Consider the following 27,046-nt stretch of genomic DNA (forward strand, 5'->3'; position numbering starts at 1 on the left):
ACTCTGTGTTGATTTTCTATTTCAGCTCTAGAGCCATCAGTATAAAAGCTGAAATTAATTTCTTGTTCTTGTAGCCAGGAGGCGAAAGCGCCAGAAGCGTCAGCGCCGCTACTGTTTTTTATATGAACGCCCGATTCAGTGTCATTTAATGGTTTAAAGTTTCTAATGTGGTACGGGAAATCTAGGTGACCAGGCAAATAAAATTGGTCGATTTGGTTAAAGAGATGTGAGTGAATCTTGAAAGTGTCTATGAAATTGTTGCTTTGAATAGTATCGTTGCCAAATGGATGACCTGCTTGAGTGAAGGTTGAGCAAAGGGGATGAGACAGACGAGCTATAGTCTTGCACAAGAATTTCTCTGTCAGGAATTGCCACCTTGTTTTTAATGGTTGTTCACCGTTTAGATCTAAAAGTACATTAGTAGGTGTAGTGCGCATAAAACGTGCAATATAGGGTATTAGAATCAATATATTTGGTGGTATAGGTGTTATCATTGGCTTAGTTTACATCGAGCACTTGATACGCGTATCAAGTAGTGCATTTGAGCTAATCAGCCAATAACTGAATCAATGTACTAGTTATTTACTATTTGATACGCGTATCAAGTGTACGATGTAAACTAGGCCATTCACTTTAGTGCCAATGACATATTATACAGGGTGTAACTAAACAAACGTATACGAAGCACACCATCAGGTGCAGGACAACAAACTAAATCGAAAAGTCCTGAGCCATTTTTTTATCTGAGCTTTATTTTTTACGCTATAAATTGTTAAAGTTTGCCAATCAGCGCGTGGCTACAACGAAAGGCAGCGTAGGCGCCGCCTACTGGGTAGGGAGCGCGGGATCGGAGAGTAGCGAGACAAAGTGGGGCGAAGCGAATGTAGCATGTCTCTGCTCTTTTTTGTACGTTTTGCGTAGCTCTTAAAATTTGATTATTCTCGATACTCTTGGCAGTGTGGAATATTTAATTTTTCCATCTCGTTAGCTGTCTCCATATTTGTGTTTAGAAATACTTTTTCTTTGAAGAGAAAGGTGACCTCACATGAGTTGTAATCCGGAGATCGAGCAGGCCACGGACTAGTACTGAATCCTTCCCATCCTTGAGGAAAATTTTTATCGAAGTAATGGCGGATGATACTTTTGAATAAGATTCATTGAAATTAATATTAAAAGTGGTTCCGATAATTGGACTTAAATATTAAATTTATTTTAAGCGCAAAGTATGTTTTTATTTTTAACATATTTAACAAAAAAAAACTTTCTTCATGTATGAAAACATTATAATACATATGTATGTAGTAATGACTACTTTTATTAAGATTTTTAGTCTTGATGTGTGAACATGATATAAAAATTAAGCCCTGAGAGTAGAATACAGTATTGAAACTGAGATAGCGATCTTCACAATTTTGATAGATTCTATTAAACTACGCAATAAAATAATAATTATAAACATTTTTATAATAATAAAATAAAAATAAATAATAATATAAATATAATAATAATAAAATAAGAGTAAAGATATATTATACATATTCAAAATAAATATTTTTATAATAAAAATAATTCTTACGTGCAGAATGGACAAGTGCGTCATCGTGTATGAATATCATAGCTCATCTATTTAATGTTACCTCTTCTAAATTATTCTCTGCCGGAACCAACAAATCTGGCAGATTATTTTGTAAGAAATCGAGACTACTTTTGAGAGTTCAAGCGTGATAATATAAAAAGTTCGATCTAAGTCCTGTCAATAAGTTTATAGGTTTGTTCGCGTTGCTTGCACCTTTTACACTTCAATTCTAGTGAGTTCTCTAGGAATATAATAAATGTATAATTTTATTTAGTTATTTGTACAAAACAACTCGAACGCCAAAGTGCACATAGGTTATCAAAATGGCGTACGAAGTAAATATTAATGAAATATTAGATAATATAGAAGAAATAATGGATACGTCTGACGACGATGATTTACTTTTACCTCTACTTCCAGCATATCCAGAGGCTATCTACTATGCTGGTATGTAAATAGTATATATATATTTTACTTAATAAAATAAATAAAATGTTTATTATAATACTATATAATAAAATAATACAGATACTTATAATACTAATAAAATAATACAGATACTTATCAGTAAATAATTATTAATATTAATATTAATAATTATTTACTGATAAAAGAACAATTTCTGTATATTTTTATATTTTAGATGACGAAATGCTATATTTAATACAATTAGGATTAAGAGGTGTTCAACGTATTCATCACATCAAAGTTAATAATTATATAGAAAATGTTGTTCGAAATTATATTAATAATGATTTTATTATGCATTTTCGCTTGTCACGTCCAGTTGCATATTATCTTATTGAGCATTTTACAACATCTGAAATCTTTACATCTCTACAAGGTATTTCACTATTATTTATTTTCAAACTGCATATAATTTGTAATATCAGAAATTGTCTATTTATTTAATAGACTAAGTATGTTTTTCATTTAGCGACACAAGTCGACACAAGCTATCTTTATTCTTACAGAATGTAGAACAAAGATAGAATGATGCTTGTGTCGACTTGTGTCGCTAAATGGAAAGCATACTAATTTATAAAATAGATGTAGTTTTATTGTTTATTGGTAAATATATTTAGCAAAGCTAATCAACATTGCAGAATATGCAGGATATGCACCAATTTCAGCAGAAAAACATATTTTAACATATTTGTGGTATCTTGGACATGAAAGTGCAGGATATCGCGATGTCGCTGATCGGTTTGGCATTACAATTAGTACATTGCATGTCATTTTAACAAGAGTAACAAATTTTGTAATGCAGCTTGCGCCACATATAATAAAATTTCCTACATTACAAGAAAAAGAAGAAACAATGGCATATTTCTTGGAAAAGAAACAGTTTCCTGGAATCATTGGTATTACATTTATAATCCATTTTTGTTAGATTATTATGTGTAAATATTATATTTATAATTTATTCATATACATGCAACTTAAAATTTGTTTATAGGTGCTATGGATGGCACGCACATCCGAATTGATAAACCAACGCAAGATCATGATTCCTATGTTAATAGAAAACAATATTTTTCTATACACATGCAAGATGTAGTAGATCATAAACTGAAATTTGTAGATGTGTTTGTTGGATACCCCGGATCTGTACACGATGCCAGGGTTTTTCGGGAATCTGATTTGTACGAATGTCTTCAGGAAATCTGTCCAAGTAAGTGATATATTTACGTTATTAATATATTCATTATTTTATATTAAATTATATAAAAACAAATTATTTTTAGAAGGTTCTTATATATTAGGAGATAGTGCATATCCTTGTTTGGAATGCCTAATGGTTCCATATAGAGATAATGGGCATCTGACACGAGCTCAGAGGCATTTTAATAGTAAATTGAGTTCGTGTCGTGTAGTAATTGAAAACGCATTTGGTTGTTTAAAACAAAGATTTAGACAATTGTATCACTTCAAACTTCGAAATATTGTACGTATGGTACAAATAATACATGCTTGTTGCGTTTTACACAATTTGGCAAGTATACGCGATTTAGAATTACTGGAGCCTCCACTTCAGGATGATTATCCTGATCCAGAAGCCAATATGATAAATATTAATAATGATGAAATTATTCCTGAAAATCAACGTGGTCGCATTTTACGAGATGAGTTATGTCGTCAATTAATTGCTCAATAGTATGCTAATGAAACAAATAATAATTATAGTAATTCAGTGCCAACTGTTTCTTTAAAGAATTTATAGAATTTTTTTTAGTTTTTTTATTTCAATTATTTTGTATTATTTTAAAAATAATTCAAAAACATTAATACTACAATAATGTTTAAAGATTCAACGCAGGTAAATATTAAGAAACTTTAACAGGAAAAAATGTAGCATGTTTCTGATATAATTATATTCTCTGTGAAATAATATTTTAGTTATAATAAACAATAATTAATACAAGTATATCCTTATATCACAAAAACAAAATTGTGCGACAATATTCTTATTATTTTATTGTAATAGTACATGTCTCAATTATGTTTAAAGTTATTGATCACGTCTTATTTTTTAAAATTATATTTTATATTGCTGTCACTTATGCATACAAATAAAAAATGATAATCATGGGATAAAATTTTATTTTAGTGGAAAAATTAAATTAAATTAAGTAGAATATTGTATTCATTATATAAATATAACTTAAGAGATATGATTCCTATGATCTATTTATAATATTGTATCACCAATAACTTCCATAATTACTAACAAAAAAACTTCAAAACTTAGAAATATTGTACGTACACTACTATAATGTTTCTAACTTACAAGTATTGCATTTTGTACTGTCACTTAAACTTACATAGGGTACTTTCCGATTCACGCATGATGCGCATAATGCATGATTTATCCTTGTTGTTCACCAAATGTTAAACAAGGATAAATGATGCATTATGCGCATCATTTGCGTGAATCGGAAAGTACCCATAGAAACTTTACACTTTACTTAGAAATTATAGAAATTATCACAGATTTTAATATTATTTTTTATATTAGTAAATAAAAATTCAACTTTTTCTCAAGTAACAAACAAACATTTTAAACAAAACAATATTAAATAATTATACTTATTAAAACTTATTAAATATTATTAAGAATTAAAACTAATATTAAAAAAAGGTAAGTATTATATAGGACGAATTTTGAAAGATCTCGTTATTCAAAAACAACAGAAATAAATATATATCTTCACTATTATAAGAAAGCTTAAGAAGATTTTATGAACTCAAAGAAACAGTGGGATATTATTTGTACTGAGAAAATGTAGCTATGTCTTGCAAACTTTTTGCAATTTCCTTAAGAATTTCATTTTTTTCATCTCTTTTAACTTCTTATTTATCATGTCCCACTGTTTCTTTGAGCAGTTAATAAAATCTTCTTGAGCTTTCCTAATATTTCTAAATTCTTCCAGTATCTGTACTTGCATGTTTTCGTTGCGTTGTTTTTCACTATTTTTTTCAGAAATATACGTATCCAGAGCAGCTTGACATTTACTTAGATATGCAGTCGTTGTATTTCGTCGTATCTTATGTGTATTTTGTAGTTCATCTTTTCTCAACCTTTGTACATTTTCGATAGGAGCTCTACTATTTGATGAACTTGGATCACTAAATTCTTCGGAGACGTCAACTATGTTGTTAACTCTATAAAATTAATTAATGACATAAGTAAATTTGATATGCACTATTTGTACATATTCTATATATTATATTTACATAGCATTATTTTCTTTATTAGAATTTAGTTGTTCTCTAAGTACCAAGCCATTCCTTCCCGATAAAGCCAATGGTTGTATGTTGTGTTTTTCTCCTAATAAATCTGTTAACTCGCTGTAATTAAAGAGAATTATATTATTTGTAATATTAAGTCTAATATTATATATGTATATGTATCATATAAAAATATGTATTTACAAATACTTACGCTTCATATTTACAAGTTTTTCTTGCTCTTCCTGTTTTTTTATTATTACTGATCATATTTTTAAATGAACGTTCTAGTGATTTTATTTTATTTTCGATTTGTAACGAAGTTACAGAGTAACCATTTTGCCCCATAATTTCCGCAATTTGTTTCCATAAAATTTTAAATGTTTTTATTTTTCTTACACTTACAAGATTTTTCTTGGATTTATATATATCCAACAACAATTTTGTTGCTGCATCATTCCAAAAGAACTGTGTAGATTCATTGTTAATATTTTGATCATTATCTTGATCATTTTGACCATTTTGATCAATTTGATCATTTAGATCATTTTGATTATATCTTTGATCACTCTGATTAATTTGATTATAATTTTGATCACTTTCATCATTTTGATTATATCTTTGATCACTCTGGTCATTTTGATTATAATTTTGATCACTTTCATCATTTTTATTATAATTTTGATCGCTTTGATCATTTTGATCATTTAAATCGTTTAGATTTTGAGATCTGTTCTCATATATTTTAGTTCTTGATTTAGGAAGTTTTACACAGACTTGAGTGTCTTCAAAAATAAAGTTTATGGTATCACAAGCAAAATTAATTTCATTTTTTTTAATTTTGAACTGTCTTCCATCTGAATAAAAGAGAAGATATTAGAAGATATAATTTCAATATTATATTATTTTATATTATTATAAAGCAAATTTCTAATATAAAAATTTCAAAAATAAAATTTTAAAAAGATAAAAATATTTTTTAAAACTAAATATATATATTTTATACCTTCAATCATGCATATCGCATATCCATCTACATCAAAATTAATATTTCCCACTGAATTTAATATAAAAAACCCACGTAAAATTTTTGGCATCTTGTATTAGTTGTTTTATTCCATATAACAAAAGCTGAAACATATTTATATATGTATTAAAATCTCAATTTGAGATATAAAATTATTTAAGAGGTTATGTATTATTTGATTTTACCTCTCTAACCTACTCCCTACTCCTCCTCCCACTTATCGGCCATCTTTGCACGTTTTACTCTTCCTCAAGACCAAGTACAAAAAGTGTTGCCAGAAGTGCAATTGCACTGGTAAAACGAACAGCAGTTATTACATCATGTCCGTCAACAAAAACGAGTTAGTGTACACTTAGTACAAAAGTTCTGAAAGTACATGCAACACGAACAAACCTTATGTCAATAGGAAAAATAATTCAATAGGAACAATACTAGTAATAAAAGTAAACAGTAATATAACGATTACACATTATTTTTCTAGAAAGAAAATGTTTATTGTATTGATTAAATAAAAAAATAATTCAAATCGATAGACAGACGAAAGATAATAAAAAAAGTTACATTAGAGAAATGATTAAAAAGGAAACAATAAAAATAGTTTCAATTTAATTAATTTAAATTACAATTAAATTTTAATTTTATTTCAGTTTAAAATACCTACTTACGATTTGATTTCTCGGCAATCCATACCAAATATTTACGGAATTCGATGTTGAAAAGATCTCATTCGAGTAAGAAATAGATTTCCAAATGGCTGCAGTAATGGTAATGATAAGAGAATGTGGATATTAAACATTCCTAAAATGTTTCTTGTAAAGGTACATTTATCGACATAAAAATCCAACTTCTATAATTTGGTTTTTACTAGATTTAAATAATATTCAGCGAAAATCATGATATATCTATGAAATATTAATTTCAATGAATCTTATTCAAAAGTATCATCCGCCATTACTTCGATAAAAATTTTCCTCAAGGATGGGAAGGATTCAGTACTAGTCCGTGGCCTGCTCGATCTCCGGACTACAACTCATGTGAGGTCACCTTTCTCTTCAAAGAAAAAGTATTTCTAAACACAAATATGGAGACAGCTAACGAGATGGAAAAATTAAATATTCCACACTACCGAGAGTATCGAGAATAATCACATTTTAAGAGCTACGCAAAACGTACAAAAAAGAGCAGAGACATGCTACATTCGCTTCGCCCCACTTTGTCTCGCTACTCTCCGATCCCGCGCTCCCCACCCAGTAGGCGGCGCCTACGCTGCCTTTCGTTGTAGCCACGCGCTGATTGGCAAACTTTAAGAATTTATACCCAGTCAGCAAAATCTGTTCGAACAGATTTTGCCAAAACCTGCTCTAAATTTGTGTAAGCATAAAGACTGCAGATTGTACACAAAATCTGTTATATCAAATAATGATAGCAGAATGTCAGCAGAAATGTTACAAAACCTGCTGACATAATTTGACTGCAGATCAGTAGCAGAAATCGAGCAGGATTTGTACAGAATTATTATAGCAGATTGGCGGCAAAAATCGAGCAGAAGCTGCGCAACGCAGTTTAATGTCAGATTGGCGACAGAAACCGCGCAGAGCCAGCACATACATTACTTGGTAGCAAATTGTTGGCAGAAACCGAGCAGGATCTGCCGTCATAATTAAAATGGCATTACAGTATATTAATATAAAATATGTTTCACTAATTTATATTACTTGTTTCGCTTATATATTAAAAGATAATAAATTAGATGTGCAATGTACTTTTTGTTTGGGAAAAATATCAAATTTCAAAAAATTACACATAGAAAAATAAAGTACAAAAAATACACATATAAAAAGATATACAATGTGAAACGCGCGTAAAATTATTTCACACATATATATACAGGGTGTCCCAGAATGATGGGAACTAAATTCGTGTGCAGATTCCTGGGATTATTTGGAGACGATTTTTCCTCAGCGAAAATGTCGAGGGAGGTCATTATTTTTTGCATGTTTTCAATTTTTGCCATCATGTATCTTTGTAACTAAGCCTTAAATTAAAATTCTATTAAAGTAAACTCTACCTCAAATTAACTAAAGAATGTTAATTTATTATTATTTTATTTCCACAAGGCTTAGTTTGCGAAAAACCCTTTATTTTCAATCGCTTAATAAACTTTTAATGTTTAATTTATATAATATGTATACTTTTAATAATAATATTTAATAATAATTGACAAAAGTTACAGATTTTATATAATATGATAATGAAGTTTTATAATAAAAGGTTTAATTAATATTATATATTAAATATTTATATTATATATATTATACATATATATATTTATATATATAAAATTGATATTTATATAATATTTATAATTAATATATATATAAAATTGATATTTATATAATATTTATAATTAATATATATATAAAATTGATATTTATATAATATTTATAATTAATATATATATATATATATACATACATATATATTATATATATGTACAAATATTAAAATATATGTAATATTTTATATTTACAATCTTAGTAATGTTATCCGATTAATGCTGTTAAATTTCGCGCCATGTTATTACCTAGCAATAATCCGTATTGGATTGGCCGAAGCTTGTGATTGGATCACAGCGATCTCAGCTTTACCGCTATTTTTAACGGATCGCTTTCTCGATCATTCTGAGTTTAATCGTTGCGGCAGTGAGCAGTGACTAGTGCGAACGAAGAATATTATAGTTAAAAATTGCACAGGATTCGACGAGCTACGTACATCATTTGCAGCAGACGTCATCGAGGAGATACGTAAATATGGAAAAAATCAAATTAAAATCATCTATCTCACGAAAAACATTAAACAATTTATCTATGAGACAACGAAGTAGGGTTATGTTCGAAATAAAAAATCGTTTATATTGTCGTTCAAAATATATTTCCGAAAATAATCGTGATATTCAAAATATTCCATTAGTTACCGAATACGGTTCTTCTTTTACAAATAATAATAATAACTGTAACATATTAGATAATTGTAATTATAAGTGCGATGCAACTTTTGGAGATAATGGCTCAATATCATTAAAGGATGATGCAATTGCATCATTCTTTAATAATACTTCATCGATTGAGCCATCCTTTCGCGAACGTTTAGCATCTTGTTTCGCGAATAATAATTTAACACATATTCAAGGTAATAGTATATTATCTCTTCTGCGAACACATCCCTGCTTTTCTACCTTGCCTAAAGATGTAAGAACACTTCTTGATACACCACATACACGTGTTGTCACTTTTGATATAGAACCAGGAGAATATGTTCATTTTGATCTCGAAGCAGGGATTATTCAACATCTTTCAGATATTCCAATCGCATCTATTAATTACTTAGAACTTGATTTCAATACAGATGGATGTAGTTTAGATAAATCAGGTACTATTCAACTTTGGCCCATTCAATGTAGAATTGTAAATGTACAGCGGACTAGCCCAATAGTAGTGGGAGTTTATAAAGGTGCACAAAAACCATGCGATCCTAATATTTTCTTGAAAAGATTTGTTGCAGATATCACAAGAATCATATCTAACGGAGGAATCAATTTTCATGGATGTAAAGTGCCAATACGGTTGAGATGTTTCATAGCAGACGCACCAGCTCGAGCATTTATTCTTAACCATCGTAGTCATGTGTCTTTGCATCCTTGTTCCAAGTGTAAAGTTTCTGGTGTACGCTGTGAGGGTCGCTATGTCTTCAATGGTATAAATCATTCTCTTCGAACCGATGAAGAATATGTGAGATGTGTAGATGAAGATCATCATAAAGAGGGAAAGAGCCCCTTATCAATGCTTCCTATAGGGATAGTTTCGCAAACACCTTTTGAATATATGCATCTGGTGTTTGGGCGTCATGAAAAAAATTTTGTCTGCATGGATACATGGAAAGTATTCACGTCTGTCGAAATTATCAGGAAGATCCATTTCTGTTATGTCTGCAAGATTGAATAATCTTAAAGAATATTGTCCATCAGATTTTGCAAGACGCCCTAGATCTCTTGACATGTGTTCCAAATTTAAAGCAACAGAATATCGTCAATTTCTGCTATATACAGGACCAGTTGTAACGTATGGTCTATTGGACGAGAGATTATACAAACACTTTTTATTCTTTCATGTGGCAATAAGAATCTTAGTTTCTAAATTTTCATCGTCAAGAAAATTTATGAATTTTGCAGAGCTTGCGCTACAAAAATTTGTTCTTCGAAGTGAGATTCTTTATGGTCCAACTTTCAATTCTTATAATGTTCATGATCTTCTTCATCTTACCGATGATGCGAGACATTTTGGCAATTTGGATTCATTTTCTTCATTTCCTTATGAAAATAACATGTCCATTTTTAGAAAATATTGTAGAAAACCGGGTTTACCTCTGCAACAATTTGTCAAAAGAATGAAAGAGATTGAAATTCACGGAACAGATGCTCGTGTCATTGATTCGTCCATTCATGTATCTGCATTGTATAATAATGATAGTAATTGTCGTCAGTTTCGTAAAATTAAATTTAACGGAATATTGTTGAGCATAGATATACGTGATAATTGCTGCATCTTGTATAACGGATCCATTTGCATCGTCTGCAATATTGTTCTAGACAATAATTTGTATCGTTTAGCAGTTAAAAAATTTTTACAGGTTGAAGATTTTTATGACATTGGTATATTATCTTCAGCTCTTCAAATATATACATGTTCCATGTTGAGCAATGAAATCTTTTATATTAATCTGGATGAAGTTCATGCTAAATGTTATAGAATGCCTTTCTGGAATTCTACATCGATGGATGACAGTGACAGTGACGAAGAAGATCATTCACCTCGATACGTTGTCGCTGCTATTATACATAGTGAGAAGGTGTAAAATATATCCTTGCAAAAATCTTTGACAAGTTTTTGTAAAGGATTAAAGGATTATGGTTTTCTTTTCTGCATGAATTTTTTATACTTTACGATATTTTATTTTCTTGTTTGTCTTCTTGGTTCGGATTTTTTGGTTTCTTGGTTTCTTGATTTGTTGGTTTGTTGGTTTGCTTTCTGTTTTTCTTCTCTTTTTTTTAAACAAATGTTTGCTAGTTTAAAAAATACTATTTTATTATTATTTTCGTCTTAATCTTCTGCCTCTTTGTCGCTTTCTTTTTTTTTGCTTTTGATACATTATGTATTATATCCATTATTGAACACACACACACACACACACATAATATGCATGTTTACAACAGAATAATTTTCTTAATAGTTTACTATAAATTGTGTGCAGTTTAATATTTTTGTGAGTACAATTTGAATTTTATCTTAACATTTTAATATTTTAATATTTAATATTTATTTTTTTTCTTAATTTAAATTTGCCTGTATGAAAAAGTTAAATATAATGCAACATATGCAATATAATGCAATATATTTTATTTATACTTTCAAAGATAACGTATATTTTCTAATTTTTTATTTTTGTTTTTATATTTTATAAAAACTATATTTAATCAAATATTATATATATATTGTGCTATATATTTATTGTGCTATATTATATTATAATGTATATTGTACTATAATCGACATATGTATATTTTTGCTTACAAACAGATGGAGGGACGACCGAAACGCACCGTTGGGAAGCCTTCTCGGTATAACACCACTTCCTCCGATGAATTACCGAAACGTAGGAAGATCCCAAAGACTGTCACGGCTGGAGATATTGACACGGATGTCGACCATCTAAAAAGATTTTGGGATAATTCAGATGATTCTGATATGGATGAGAATTTAAATAATACTAATACTAATACTAATATTTATACACCAGAACACACGGACACACAACCACACATTCCTATCTATACGCAATCAGAAACAAACATTCAAGCTTTTAATACATCCACTGTAACACTTTTAACATCACATCCAAACACATCCACACACATTCAACCTTATACATCCACTATAACACATCCACACACATCCACACACATTCAACCTTACACATCCACTATAACACATCCACACACATCCACAAACATTCAACCTTATACATCCACTATAACACATCCACACACATCCACAAACATTCAACCTTACACATCCACTATAACACATCCACAAACATTCAACCTTACACATCCACTATAACACATCCACACACATCCACAAACATTCAACCTCACACATCCACTATAACACATCCACACACATCCACAAACATTCAACCTTATACATCCACTATAACACATCCACGCACATCCACAAACATTCAATCTTATACATCTACTATGACATCTTTAACATCACATCCACACACATCACATTCACACACATCACATCCACATACATCTATTCACTCTGATGCACAGGATAATTTTCAGATGAATGAAATGACTCGCGTTGAAATCCCATGGTCTACAGAAAAAACGGCCGACAATCGGTAAATTTATATATATTTAAAAAAAAAATAGTGATTTCTAAATAAATATATTTGTTCCGTTATATAAGAATATTATATATAAGAAAGAAAATGTAAATATTACTTGTACAATGTTCATAGGATAATGCAAGAAAAATTGAGTAGCATTGATGTCGAACTCAAGTAAGTAAATCAAATATATCTATATTAACACATGATGTCTATAATATAGATGCTTTTATTATATTTTATTTGCAGAAGAATGAATGGTTTGCTGCACAATTTGTTGAGATGCGTGCAAAGCAACAATGATCGCGACCGCGAACGCGACCGCGTACCGCGTAAACCAGCCTGTTTGCCTATATCATCAGTGGTCGAGATGGATGCTTTTGAAATTATTAACGATGACGATTATCGTGAAGTTGTAAGTAAACAGATATAAAAACTTTCTGTTGTCTGTATGAAATATGCATTAAAATTATTTTTTAATACTTTTTCTAGGTGAATTATTTGAAATACATTGGCGGATTTAATTTGAAGGAAGCGGTAAATCTATGCCTGAAGGAGGGATTACAGGATTCGATAACGCCGTCATTCACTTGGTGGGGTCGCGAAGAAGAACGACAACGGCCGTTATATAATACCCGCTTTATTATATAATTTATGGTACGATCTCTTTATTTTTCTGTATATATTTAATATTGTATAATATATAACATTAATATTACGTACCTTGTTAATAATAATAATGTAACTATTGTTTCTTTTCAGAGGCGGTGAGCAGCAACCGTTATTTCAATAAGCCGACTCGGTCAGAATTCCAACATCAGATGCGAGAAGCTCTTAGAACAGCCAAGGAGAGATGCAGGAGTAAGGCACGTATGCAAGGCGTACGACGCAATCGCAGGCGTGAGCTTTGGAATGACGATATTCCGGAAGAAATCCAAGAAGAAAGAGCGAACGAGTAAACGAGTAAGGATGCGTAAGACACGCAGACGATCTTTATAAAAAGATAAGTAAAAGTTTTCTTTTCATATTTTTAAATATTTTTAATATATATAATATTCTTTTATTTCATGAACATTTTTATTTCTTCATTATTTTTGTATATTTTATTTTAAAAGCTTTTCTTTCAGCAGACTTCGCTGTGGTTGCGAAGAAAGGCACTTTTCAGTGCCTATTTTTTTAATATATACGTTGGAACATCGTTCGCATATTATCGGTACTTTTCAGTGCCACTTAAATATTTATTGCGGAACATATCGTTCGCATATTAATCGGCACTTTTCAGTGCCAATAATTTTTTAAAATTTTTATCAGTACTTTTCAGTACTAAATTATTTATATTCTTTTTCATATCCATGGCTTAATGTTCATTTTGTGTGTTACCAGGTTGCTCCCATAATCAAGATCCTCGGAATTGGGCTGCATATTGCATCTTCCTTATATAAACTGCTTCACAACGATATTTTATGTATATATACATATATAAAATAATAATACATATAAAAGAAGTGTATACTTTTGTAAAATACTTATATATAATACTTACATATAATACTTAAAAACAAAATACTTAATAACTAGACAAAATTTACATTTTACACAGTAATTTTATAATAAAATGTCTATAATTAATATTACATATATAAATATATAGAATGAACAGATATATAACGTTACTATAAAAAATAAATATGATAATATATATATATAAGATAAATGTGATAATATATATATATATATATATATATATATATTTTATCACATTTATTTTTTATAGTAACGTTATATATCCGTACAATCTATATATTTATATATGTAATATTAATTATAGACATTTTATTATAAAATTACTATGTAAATTGTAAATTTTGTCTACTATTTAATTATATATTATATGTTTTATGTGTACTTAATTTAATTTTGTATATGTAATGTTTCGAAATTTGTAGAAATTTGACCAGCTTTTCCAATAAAACAAACATAAAAAATGAGCAATGTAAATTAATGAAGCATTTAAGGCTGATTTATAGAGACCGTAACTGTTCACTTATGCTGGAACCGGTAAAATTCAATACTGGAATTTCAATGCTTTCGTTCATAATGAATTTATGAACAAAAACATTGAAATTCCAGTATTGAATTTTACCGGTTCCAGCATAAGTTAACAGTTACGGCCTCTATAAATCAGCCTTAAATGCCACTATTCCATTTAAATTATGACGGCAGATCCTGTTCGATTTCTGTCGATAATCTGTTGCCAAGTCATGTGCACAAGCTCTGCGTGATTTATGCCGCCAATCTGACGTCAAACTGCGTTGGGCAGGTTTTGCTCGGTTTCTGCTGCCAATCTGACGTCAAACTGCGTTGCGCAGGTTTTGCTCGGTTTCTGCCGCCAATCTGCTCACATTGCTTGTCAACAGGCTTTGTTGACAGAACACGAGCTTAATGCGGACACAGATGGCTATGGTTTTGATATAGAATTCTGATCAAATTTGCAGGCATTCTGCTAACATTTTGCTTACTGGGTAGCGTAAAAAATAAAGCTCAGATAAAAAAATGGCTCAGGACTTTTCGATTTAGTTTGTTGTCCTGCACCTGATGGTGTGCTTTGTATACGTTTGTTTAGTTACACCCTGTATATAGACTAGAGTCCTATAATAAGAGAAGCGCGATATCTACCTCCACCTTGTCACCGCCGCCATCTTAGGCCCGTACATCCACATGTCGTGCTAGGTCAGTGCAAACTGGAGCAAACGTAAGCAGTGTTTGTCGCAGTGTAAATGAAAAAGAAAATCATCAGTGCTGTCTACTGAAGTAAGTATTCTTCATATATGTATACGAAATATAATAATGAAATGCATCGAACGTGATATTCTCGAATCTTGAAAAACTTGTTGCTCATCGTTAAAGGTTAAGCCCGTCAAATTTAACGCTTCTCAATAATTTTCTTTTGCAGAGGGAGAAATATTAAGTCGTTTCGCTGCTGTATCATTCTGCTGATTTATTTATGAACATGTATGAGGTAAATTTAGTTTTATTTGCAAATAAATTACAAATATCCATCGTGTCTAGTGTTTTGTTATATCTTGATCTTTTTGCAAATCTTAAATCTGTTCCATCATCTGACGCGGATGAAATACAGTGTCTCAAGCTCCAGACCGGAATAGTGGAAGAAAAAATAAAAAATCTTCAAAAACAGTATGATAATGACTTTGCCAGTTTACAAAATATGGTTTGTGAGATAGATGTGATGAAGCAGGAGCTACATATTGGCAAGCACTTGCTGAAAATATTAGACTACAAAGCAGTTTGTAGGGAATCTTAATGGTTTTTAATTTGTTGTTCCGTCTATTATGTAATTGAAACAGATAAATTGTATATTTATAATCATAATTATACAATGATTTGTATTAATATTGGGACATCGTAATACTTAGAAGCTGCGCACAATAAAAGGAATAAGGAATAGAGTATAAAAAACAGAAAACAGGAATAGTAAATAAAGAACAGTTCAATATAAAACATATGAAATGCAATTTAGTTATGCAGAATAGAGAAATTTTTTGTTGTCTATTCTTTATTCCTTTTATTGTGTGCAGCCTCTTACTAACTTTAATATTTTGGTGAATATTCTTTTGTGCTTTAACTTACTAAAAAACAAAATCAAATTCCTCAAATAAGTATACAAATTAATTATTTTTAAAGTATTATGGTGTTCAAACATTAATGCGAGTCATTATGTATGTATGTATGTGTGTGTGTGTATGTGTGAAATTGTATATATTTCAATTCTAAAATAAATTATTATTAAAATAATAAGAAAAGCTCTGATATAAAACGCAAATTCGAGTATAGGAAGGGCAAATAAGAGCCAGGCGCAGAAATAAGACGCAAAGATTTTGTTTTATTCAACAAAATATTTGCGTCTTATTTCTGCGCTTAGCTCTTATTTGCCCTTCCTATATTCGAATTTGCGTAAATTATTATTTTTATAATAAATTAGTTTTATAATAAATTCTTTATTTTATGTTTTACATTAGTCGTTAACAGCTTATAGTAGTTTATTATAACTTCAACTTTTACAAAGTCAGGAAGTGGAACTTGGTTTACAAAAAATTTCCTACTCTCACACATAACCCATCCTTATCATTCAATTCTATCATATCACCTCTATTCCTTTAGATTAAATACATAAATAATTAATATCGCACTTTATAATGCCTAGTTTAATTTAAATCTCTTTTACACAGCCTTTTTACTATATTCAGTCTAGCAATAAGCCTCCGAGAATAAATTAGAATATACCAAAACACATTAAAGTAACTTAAATTAATATATATCACAACCATTAATAATTCAACAAATAAACATTAAAGTTTATAAATATAGCCTCTTAGATTGCTTCGCATACATCTATACATACATTACTCTTCCTATCTATTATTGTATTATAATTTATCTATTTCCTCAATTCCTTCTCCAAGCACCATGTTTTCTTTTTTTCTTTCTTTCATAATTTATATAATACATCACCTTTTTCATTATCTATCTCATCACTCCATATATTATTTAGCCTACTTTCCTCATTCTCTCCTAATTTCACAAACCAATCTCTAACTATTTCACACTCTTTAATATAATGCTTTAAAGTGTCCCATCCCTTCTTACAGAAAAGACACCTCCTACTCTCCTCATCCAACCAATATTTGTTTGCTTCCTCCATATTTCCGCATCGTACCTTCGCCAACGCTTTAATCCCAAAAGTGCTTTTAATATTACTCGTATTATTTTTATCTAGGTATTTCGGGTTTCCAACTAACACCTCTATATCCTTATATCTTTTATTATATCTAGCCTCCCTGATTCTACTGTCCTCCAATTGTATTTGTACATCTTTCTCTCTTTCCCTTAGGTTTTCTTCAAAATTCTCATCTGTTTCAGACAATTCCTCCATCATAATATTACTCCACCCATTCCTGTTATAAAACCTTTCCCTTTCTTTACTATACTGATCTTTCCATTCTAACTTTTTTTTCTCCTCCCAGCACACTTTTACCCACCTTTCCTCTATCATTTCCTTTATTTTTCTTTCATATCTATATGCTCTAATACCCCAGTTAGTCTTTAATTTACCTATCCTTAGTTCCCTAGTCATTATATACCTTGGAGTACAGAAATCTAACTTAAAAATCCATCTTATATAATCCATCATTATTTTTTCTAATTCTCTTTTTTCTCCCATCCCCAAATCTCCACCCCATATGACATGACACTTTCAACGAGGTACTTAAATAACATCCATCTTCTACTAAAGTCGTTTCTACATAAACCTTCTCCTAATCCCCACACTTTGTTTACCGCAATCTTTCCTTTTTTTCAGTTCATTAATATGCACCTTATAATCTCCCTTATGATTAAAATGAAATCCCAAATAGCTAAACATTTTTACTTCCTCTATTGTCTCCTTCCCCCATGCCCATTTCTCATTTTTTTCCTCTCTTTTCCTATTGAAAACTAAAATCTTTGACTTTGCAGCATTTACCTTTAATTTTCTTTCTTTACAGAACCTACTAAATGTACCCATCATATCTATCATCGCTTCTCTATTTTTAGCCAGTAGGACCATATCGTCAGCGTAAGCAAGTGACCATATCCTATCATTCCCTAATTGTAAACCTCCTATCCCTCTATTACTTAAGTATTTATCGACATTCGCCACATAAATATTAAAAAGTAACGGACTCAGCACACACCCCTGTCTCACTCCTTTATTTGTCTTAAAACCATCAGTTAAACCTTCCTTAGTCCAGACTGCCATTTCCGTTTCTTCGTATAGCATCTTCAGTCTTCTTATTAATCCTTCTTCAATTCCTATATTCTCCATAGTAGACCATAGTTTGCTTCTGTTAACATTATCAAAAGCAGCTTTCAAATCAACAAAGAACGCATATATTTTCTCTTCTTTCTTTCTTCTCTCTCTTTGTACTAAATGGTTTAGGACAAAAATATTATCTATTGTTCCTCTATTTCTTCTAAATCCACATTGACTCTCCGGTATAATGTTTTTCATCTCCACCACCTTCTCCAGCCTTCTTCTTAAGATCTCCGCAAAGACTTTGTAAGCCGTACATAGTAGAGAGATGCCTCTATAGTTTTCTACCATCTCTTGATTACCTTTCTTATAAATCGGGAACACTATGCTCTTTTTCCAGTCTTCAGGTATGATTTGTTTCCTCCAGACTTTCTTCAGCAATTCCGTTAGACCTATTTTTACTTTTTCTCCTCCATATAGCCAAGCCTCTGCCGGGATCTCATCAAAACCAGCCGCTTTCCTACATTTTAACCTCTTGATTGTATCTCTAATCTCTCCCTCTGTTAATTCTTCTATATCCGTTGTATCCTTGGATGCATTATCTTTTTCCCTATACCTTCCTACTGCCTCATTTCTTTTCTCCTTTTCTATCTTATTATCCGCGCCATCCAGTAACCTTGTAAAATATTCCTTCCATTCCTCGTTCTTTATATTATTCTCTGTCCTCCTCTTCTTTCCTCTCTTTTTATTAATAAAATTCCACACATCCTTTTCTCTTCTTAGACCTTTAAGTTCTTCTTCCTCTTCTTCCTTTTTTCTTTTTATTTTATCGTCTAGAAATATTCTATAACCTCTCTTCCCTTCCATAAACGTTTCTCTATTTATTTTTCCTTTCTTCCATTTCATATACATCCTATGTAGTTCTTTTTTTTTTCTCGTACAGCTTCTATCCCACCAGTCGTAGTAGCCTATATCTCTTCTGATAATTTTCCTTTCTTCTGTAACTAATGCCTCCTGTATCAGACTTTTCAGTTTACTCCAAGTATCTTCTACCTCTTCTTCTTCTATTTCTTCCTTACTCCATATACCTTCTGTGCGTTCCTTGTAGATTTCCCTGGCCTCTTCATCCCATTTTATAAATATTCTGCTTCCTTCTTCCTGTAATTCCACTGTCATCTCCTTCCTCTTCTTTTCTTCCTCCTTTATCCACGTGATAAGGGGCATGTGGTCTGAGTCCACCCGTTCATCAACTTTGAAACTATCAACTAAGTTATAAGCGTTGTCATTTATTATTACATAATCAATAACTGTGTTAGCTCTAGGACCAACGTAAGTATACTCTCTTTCTTTATCTCCTACTGCCATTCCATTTAAAATATGTCCACCAATATCATATACCAAACTAATTAGACTTTTACCATAATTTCCTACCGTTTTATCCTTACTTTTCCTATTTAACTCCCACCCTTCCTCCCCATCTATGATATCCTCTCCGGTCCTTTTTTTTTTGTATCGCAGTGGAAACCGTCATGGTACCCCCGCCCCCCGGGTAGAGGACGAAGGTTATGTGGGACTCCTTGTTCCCCTTGGCCGATCCACGAATGGATCGGCCAGGGGGCCCAAGACCTACCGCACTAAAACCACTGCGGGTATCCTACACGGGCGTTTCAGGGGGTGGCGAGGATGCTGGAATCCCATGCCAACTCGCCGCCCCCCCGCCTTTCCTTCCCAGGGAGACTGCCGCCCCGAGAGGCGACACTCTCCCCCCGCGTATTGCATCGTGCGGGACGACGCGGTTGCGGCGCAGGGCGATACCAACCCCACGCCGCGCCCTCCCAAAAAGTTTGGGGGGCGGGATCACGGCTCGAGTATCCCGCTCGAGCCGCCACCCCCCGCCTCCGGAGCGGTGCTCCCTCCCCCCTCCCCAGAAGGGGGAGGGTAAGAAAGGGGGATTCGGCATCCGACCCCAGAGGCCCTCTCCGGATTGTCACCCTCAGAAGGGAGGTGACATCCCCACGGAGGCTGCTCCCTCCCCCCGGGAACACCCAGTGACCCTGGGCGTATTTCCCAGTGGGAGGGCATCAACCCCCGCCCACTCGGGGGGAACCGGGGGATCAGGCACTGGCCTGGACCCCCTGCAGTTCCCCCGGGTGCCGGGTACCGCGGCTCCCCCCCTCAGGGTTCAGCCAACGGCACCCGGCACCCAACACGCCGGGGTGCCGTTGGCCTGGCGTCCCCGTCCAGTCCAGCCGGGGCCTCTCCAAAAAGGACGCTTAACCGCGTCGAACCGGATGTGGGCCCGTCCCCCCCGGCTCCCACCACGGCGGTTTCTTCGCCCAGGCAGCCAGGAGGGGTCGTCCCTCTCCTCCCGGGATTCAGGGGTGGGGGGGAGTCTCCTCCCTCTTCCCCGTCTCTCACGTTCTCTTTCCTCCTTCTCCTTCTGCGACATTACTTTCTCGCAGAAGGAGGAGAAGGCTCCCCACTTTTCATTAGTTTGGACTATCTCCCTCACTACAGCAGCGAGGGAGAGGTCCCCTCCTATTTTCTCTATCAGCTCCTCTCTTTTTTCCCGCCACGCAGCACACTCCTCTAGAGTGTGCTGCGCGGTATCCTCCTCGGCTCCACAGCTGTGACACCGCGCGGTGCGTTCCTTGCCAATTTGACTCAGGTACCTACCGAAGCACCCGTGCCCGGTAAGCACTTGAGTCATCCTATAAGTCACCCCCCTGGCCCCGCCTATCCACTCTTCCAGGCAGGGCCGGATGGCCTCGACGGTCCGCCGGCCCGGTAGTCTCGGATCTTCGAGCATACCGGACCAGCTCTCCATAAGGGACCGCCGAGCCTGGGCCCTGATTCTATATCGGACACGGTAATCGGGGCACCCTCCCTCTTGAGCTCGTCTGTACGCCGATATACTTCGGGATACCCCCATTGAGCTAATAGCTGGGGGGTATCCCCGCGATGATCCCGGTAGCTACCCAGCTTACCGTACGGTAGCTCCTGCATACACGGCCGGCCACCCGTCTTTGCAACTGATGTAGTGTTGCTTTGATTTCTCGGGTGGCCACCACTTTATTGGCCAATACAGGGGCCCCGTACATGATCATCGCGTGGACCGTGCCCGCATACAGTCTCCTAACCCTCCCGTCGGGCCCCCTCAGGTTAGGCAATAGCCTGCTCAAGGCCATAGAGGTCCTCTCTGCTTTGGGGGTTACCCGGCGGAAGTGTTCCTTGAAGGCCCATTTACCATCCAAGTGGAGGCCCAGGTATTTAATCTGGGCCCCCACCAAAACGGGGGTTCCTCCTACATTAATACGGGGTTCCGGTGGCTCCCCATGAGAGCCGTCATGCATATAGACGGCTTCTGTTTTTTGGGGAGCCACCTTTAGCTCCAGTTCTCTTATTGCTCGCACCACGCGGTTCACAGCTATGTTCGCTCTCGCCCTAGCCTCCCCCCAGTCTCCCCCCTTAGCCACAACAAGTGTGTCGTCAGCATAACACACAATGCTGCAACCGAGGGGGAGAGCAGTCCACAAAACTGTGTCGTATGTGAGGTTTCACATTAATGGCCCCAATACTGAGCCTTGTGGAACCCCACACGACATTTCCCTCTCGCATACCTTGGCCTCTTGGTCTGTATACCCGATCTTTCTCTCGCGGAAGTAGTCCCCCATAATGGCAATAAGGTAGGGAGGCACCCGATGATGTTCCATCGCCTCACCCACCCTACGCCAGGGCAGGGTGTTGAATGCATTGGTTATGTCAAGAGATACAACCAATGCCACCCCGCCCTCTTCAGTGATGGCTTCCACCGCTGAGCGGACCCTGAAGACAGCGTCTATGGTGGACCGCCCAGCACGGAAGCCATACTGGTCCTTATGCAGGTTAGGACCACTCCGGGAAAGATGGTCGACGAGGCGGTCGGCAATAATCCTCTCTAGGATTTTGCCCGCCTCGTCGAGCAAACAGATAGGCCGGTATGCAGAGGGTTCTTCTTGCGGCCTGCCCCCTTTTAGAAGGACTAACGTTGCCTTCTTCCAGACTGGGGGGAATGTTCCTTCCTTAAAGCAGTTATTATATAACTCTACCATTTCCTTTTCCAAGTGGGCAAAGGCGGTGGCCCAAATCTTACCATGCATGCCGTCAGGCCCAGGGGCTTTGCCTCTTTTTATTCTCCTGACGGCTGCTTTTAACTCCCCTCCCGTAACCCCCATCTCGTTCTCGGACCATCTAAATTCCCTACGCGGGATTGGTTCCTCCTCCTGTCTCTCTTCTTGCGGAAACAGGGTGTTGATGATCCGTTCGACGAAATGGGGGTCCATCGCTTCAGTCAATGGGGACGCCCCTCTCCTTAATTTATTAAGAACCATTTTATATGGGCGCCCCCATGGGTCCTTGTCAAGGGAGAGGAGTAGTTCATTCCAGGCCACAGCCTTTGCCTCCCTTATCGCTTTTCGCAGTTCATCCCTCGCTGCACGGTATGTTTGCCATGCTTCCTCATCCATGTCTTCGCCTCGTCTCCTTCTTCGGATTCGCCTCCTTGCCTGGTCGGCCGATCGCCTTAAATTGGCGATCGTGTCCGACCACCAATAGGCTGATTTGGGGGGGCGGAATCTGACCCTAGGCATGGATGCATCGCACGCCGCCTCGACCGTTTCGAGCATCCATCCCAGGTGTTCTTGCAGATTCCGGCCCCCCTCTACCTCACCCCTAATTAACAGAGCCGCTTGTAACACGGCTCCAAATATATCCTCATCCATCTTTTTGAGGGACCATCGTCGTCGCATTTTTTCCTGGGCCTGGCGGCGGCACCGAATTTCAGGTGGGATGACGGAGACGGAGAATTCTATGTACCTATGATCGAACAGTGTCTCCGCCTCTGTCACCACTCTCCACCCCTCTGTTAATCTCATTGCAGAGGGAGTCGCCCACGTTAAGTCTATGATCGACTCCCCCTGCATTCTCACGCATGTGCTGGTGCTCCCCGTGTTCATCACGGAGAGCCCCAGCTCCGCCGCCCAGTCCAGGACTTGCTTCCCTCTCGTGTTGTTTTGCGGGGAACCCCAAGCGCCATCTTTGGCGTTGAAGTCCCCCGCAACTATGGTTGGCAGTGGGAGATGCCTCTTTACGCAGTCTCCCACTGCCCCCAGCCTCTCTCGGAATTCCATGCTTCTCATATTCGGAGAAGCATAGAGGCTCACGACGACGATGGCCCCCCATTTAACTGCGACGTATCCTTCGCCAGATCCTCTACTCTAGATATTGGCGGGGAGTTTTTCGCTCCCCTCCATAAGATGGCAGCTGAGCCGTCCACACTCCCTACCCAGTTTGGGTTGTTCTTGGGGATGTGATACGGCTCTGATATTATGCCTAGCCCTCCTCCACGCTCAGCAAGGCTCTGTATAAATAGGTCCTGAGCCTTACTGGCGTGATTTAGGTTACCCTGTAAAGCCAGGCAGCTCATGCTGAGCTATGGTCTGGCCTCACCTCGGATACCACCTCCATCGTATCCGGATCATCCTCTTCCAAGTTCTCTCGAAGCCTTTCCTTCTTGTTGCCTCCCTCTTCTTCTCTTTTTTCTTCCTCTCTTCTTTCTCTTGTCTTCATCTCCTTTGTGGAGATCTTTGCTTTCGAGAGGGTGAAGGCTCCGGTTATACTGTCGGTTTTAACCGCTATTGCTACTTCTTTCACCTCCTTAACGCGGGGCTTTGTTGCCTCTTTCTGGCTTATGGGTTTTGGGCCCAGACTTACCCCTTTGCTACCCTTCTGTGTGGGTCCACAAGCTTTACTCCCTGCCCTATGATTGGCAGGGAGTCCCCTGTCGCTGCACACTGGGCAGTTTATTTTTTCCGTGCAGAGTCTGGAGGGGTGTCCTTTGCCCCCGCATCTGTAGCAGCGGGAGCTCCTGTCTACTTTGTTGGGACATCTGTCCCTGACATGACCCCCCTCCAAACATTTGTAGCATTGCAAGGGCCTTTTTTCGAGAACTTCTACTCTAGCCCTTGCCCATCCTACAACGATCCTTCCTCTTTCCGCTATTTTCTTAGCGGCTGTCAGTGGGCATCTCGCCCATGCCGTGCCCGTACCTGAGGGGGATATTCTGATATCCCCCACCTTAATTTGGCCTACATCGCAGTCTCCTGCATCAGCTATTGCTTCGTGTATTTTTGAGGGTGAGATCGACCCCTCCAAGTCCTTAATTCTAATTTCGGCTGTCTTGGTGGGTCGGTCCACCCTCACTCCTTCTTTCCCGGCGAGTGCTACTTGTAGCTTCGCAGCCAATTTGTCGGCCCTTTCCTCCTTGGTTTGGACTATTTCTCCGTCTTTGTTACGGAGTGCGGGAATTTCCATTTTTAGTGCTCCCGTTTGAGCTCTGGTAATATGAACTCCATCTTTCATATCTAATTCTTCCAGGTTTATTTTCTTTCTTGCCTCCCGCATTGTTTCCTCGTACGTCCCTGCGGGGCATGTTAGTATTACCGCGGCTGTTCGCGGTATTTTTCCCATTTTGGGTTTGTCCTTCTCCCCTTTTGGGTTATCCTTTTTGTTTTGTCCCTTGGTTGGGGTTGTCTCCTTCTCTGGAGCATTTTTTGGCTCCTTATTATTATTATTATTATTGTTAACTTTTTTCCTCTTGACCACTGTGGTCCATTCCTCCTCTTCCTTCTCTTTCTTTGGCTTTTCCTCTTCCTTCTTTGGTTTTTCCCCTTCTGATTTTGCAGCTATTGTTGCTGCTTTATTTTCCCCTTCTCTTTTTCTTTATTCTTTCCCTCGTCCTTTTTCCCTGATTTACTAGGCACAGGGTTTTTCGGAACTGGGTTGCGAGCGGGTGGGTTGAGGGTAGTTACCCTCTGCCCACTTTCCTTGCTTTTGAATTTTTTATCTCTTGTTTCCGGTACTTTATTGGTCTCAAGAGGTGCCTTGTCAGACTTAAGAGGTGGTCTCATTGGCTTGACCACCATGGCGGTAACGTCTTGGATCATTTTTCCCATCATTCTTTCCATCATTGGGAAGAAATCACTATAGAACAATCTTTGGGTCACTTTTTCGATTTCCTCTTCACGTTTATTCCTCCCTTCCTCTGTCTCTTGAGCCTGAGGTGGTGATATGTTTTCCTCTTCTCCCTCTACTTCCATTCTTTCTTCCTTTCTAGGTGTTGGGGAGGCTCCCCTGCCACTCTGTGGCAGAAGTGGGGTTTCCTCGACACTTCCTTTCCCTTGTGTTGAAGAGGCTCCCCTACCTTTTGGTAGAAGTGGGGTTTCCTCAGCACTTTCTTTTCTTACTCCTCTTTTCCTGGGGGCTTTCCTACCCCTTGCGGGTAGAGGTGGAGCTCCCTCTTCTGTCTCCGTGTCCTCCCCATCACTTGATGGAAGTGGGGTTACGGAGGCTTCCTCCCATCCAAAGTATCCCCACTCATCGTTGGATCTTTCCTTCTTTTTTCCCTCTATCTGTCTCAACTTGCCAACTATTCTTCTTAGTTTGGCATTTTCCTCCCTTAGTGCTCTTATTTCCTTACTCATCTCCTCAAGCCTTCTTTCGATGGCTGAGGAGTCGCCATACTCTTGCGTTTTTTGCGCAAGGACTGTCGCTGCCGCGACCATTTTTGCGGCCGACTCTTTGAATTGTTTCTGGAATGTTCCTTTCAGTGTTCCAGAATCCCTTGCTACTTTGAACAGTTGCGTAGCTTCTTCTGCGACCATCGCCTCTATGTCTAATAGTGGGGTCATTTTCATTTCCTCCTCCTTGTTCTTCGTTGATAAAAGAAAATCCCGATATGCTTTGGTATCGTCAGGCTTCGATGAGGGGTCCAGGATGTACCTCTTCAATTGTGCCTTTTTTTCATCCTCTTCCTTCTTCTTCTGTTCCAGGAGCTTGCGGTATTCTCCTGTAGATTCTTTCCTTCCCCTCTTTTTCTTTCTGGGCCTCTCCGTACTCAATTGATTGCCTTCAGTATCTCCTGTCTCGTACTCGGATTCGCCGAGGCTTATTGTGTCGGCGACAGAGTCCGACCGCTCCCCGTCTTCGCCCACTTCCTGCTGTTAGCTAGTGGTGAGCGTTGCCTTTTCCTGGGTGTTTTGCCCCTCTTTGTTTTGGTCAACTGTGATGACCGAACTTGCATTGCTCGTCGAGCTCATTCTCGACAAGGCAACGCTGCATTCCGACATGTTGATGCATACTTGCATCCCTCTCTGTTTGTCGTCCAGGCTTTGACTACGATTTATTTGGCTCTGCCTTGTCTTCCTGGTTGTCGGGAATTCTTCAACCTTTCTGATAGGAGACCTTTCCCTGCCCCTGCCATCCTCCTTTCCTCTCAGCTCCTCAGAGCTTGAGTTCTTCCTCTTTTCTTGTTTTTGGTTTTTAGGTGTTTGTTGTCTTTTCATTTCTGGTTTTTCCCACTACCCGCGGAGGCTCGACCGGCCGGCGTATCTCCCACCGGCCAGGGGAC

The 27,046-nt window shown here is 36.6% G+C and overlaps 1 protein-coding gene, 1 long non-coding RNA gene and 2 pseudogenes across 3 annotated transcripts; 3 read left to right on the top strand and 1 right to left on the bottom strand.

The window, feature by feature from the left end:
* Nucleotides 1-4,866: 4,866 nt before the first annotated feature.
* Nucleotides 4,867-5,656, bottom strand: LOC145941462 (uncharacterized). Its single transcript, XM_083047574.1, has 3 exons — nt 5,523-5,656; nt 5,315-5,428; nt 4,867-5,242 (listed from the first exon to the last, which is right to left on the bottom strand). Exons 1-3 carry the CDS (start codon nt 5,654-5,656, stop codon nt 4,867-4,869), a joined length of 624 nt encoding a protein of 207 aa, XP_082903700.1.
* Nucleotides 5,657-9,033: 3,377 nt separating this feature from the next.
* LOC145941943 (uncharacterized) lies at nt 9,034-12,256 on the top strand (annotated as a pseudogene).
* Nucleotides 12,257-12,508: 252 nt separating this feature from the next.
* Nucleotides 12,509-14,385, top strand: LOC145941944 (uncharacterized; annotated as a pseudogene). The gene is made up of 5 exons (XR_014426262.1): nt 12,509-12,803; nt 12,924-12,965; nt 13,041-13,206; nt 13,284-13,448; nt 13,556-14,385. The product of XR_014426262.1 is annotated as an uncharacterized LOC145941944 (transcript).
* Nucleotides 14,386-15,511: 1,126 nt separating this feature from the next.
* On the top strand, nt 15,512-16,482 carry LOC145942191 (uncharacterized). The gene is made up of 3 exons (XR_014426326.1): nt 15,512-15,602; nt 15,745-15,810; nt 15,931-16,482. It is a non-coding gene; the product is annotated as an uncharacterized LOC145942191 (long non-coding RNA).
* Nucleotides 16,483-27,046: the final 10,564 nt, after the last annotated feature.

The sequence above is a fragment of the Prenolepis imparis genome, unplaced genomic scaffold (genome assembly GCF_030444845.1).
Source record: "Prenolepis imparis isolate NDT839.2.m4 unplaced genomic scaffold, iyPreImpa1.0 SCAF_10, whole genome shotgun sequence".
Classification (NCBI taxonomy): Eukaryota; Metazoa; Arthropoda; class Insecta; order Hymenoptera; family Formicidae; genus Prenolepis; species Prenolepis imparis.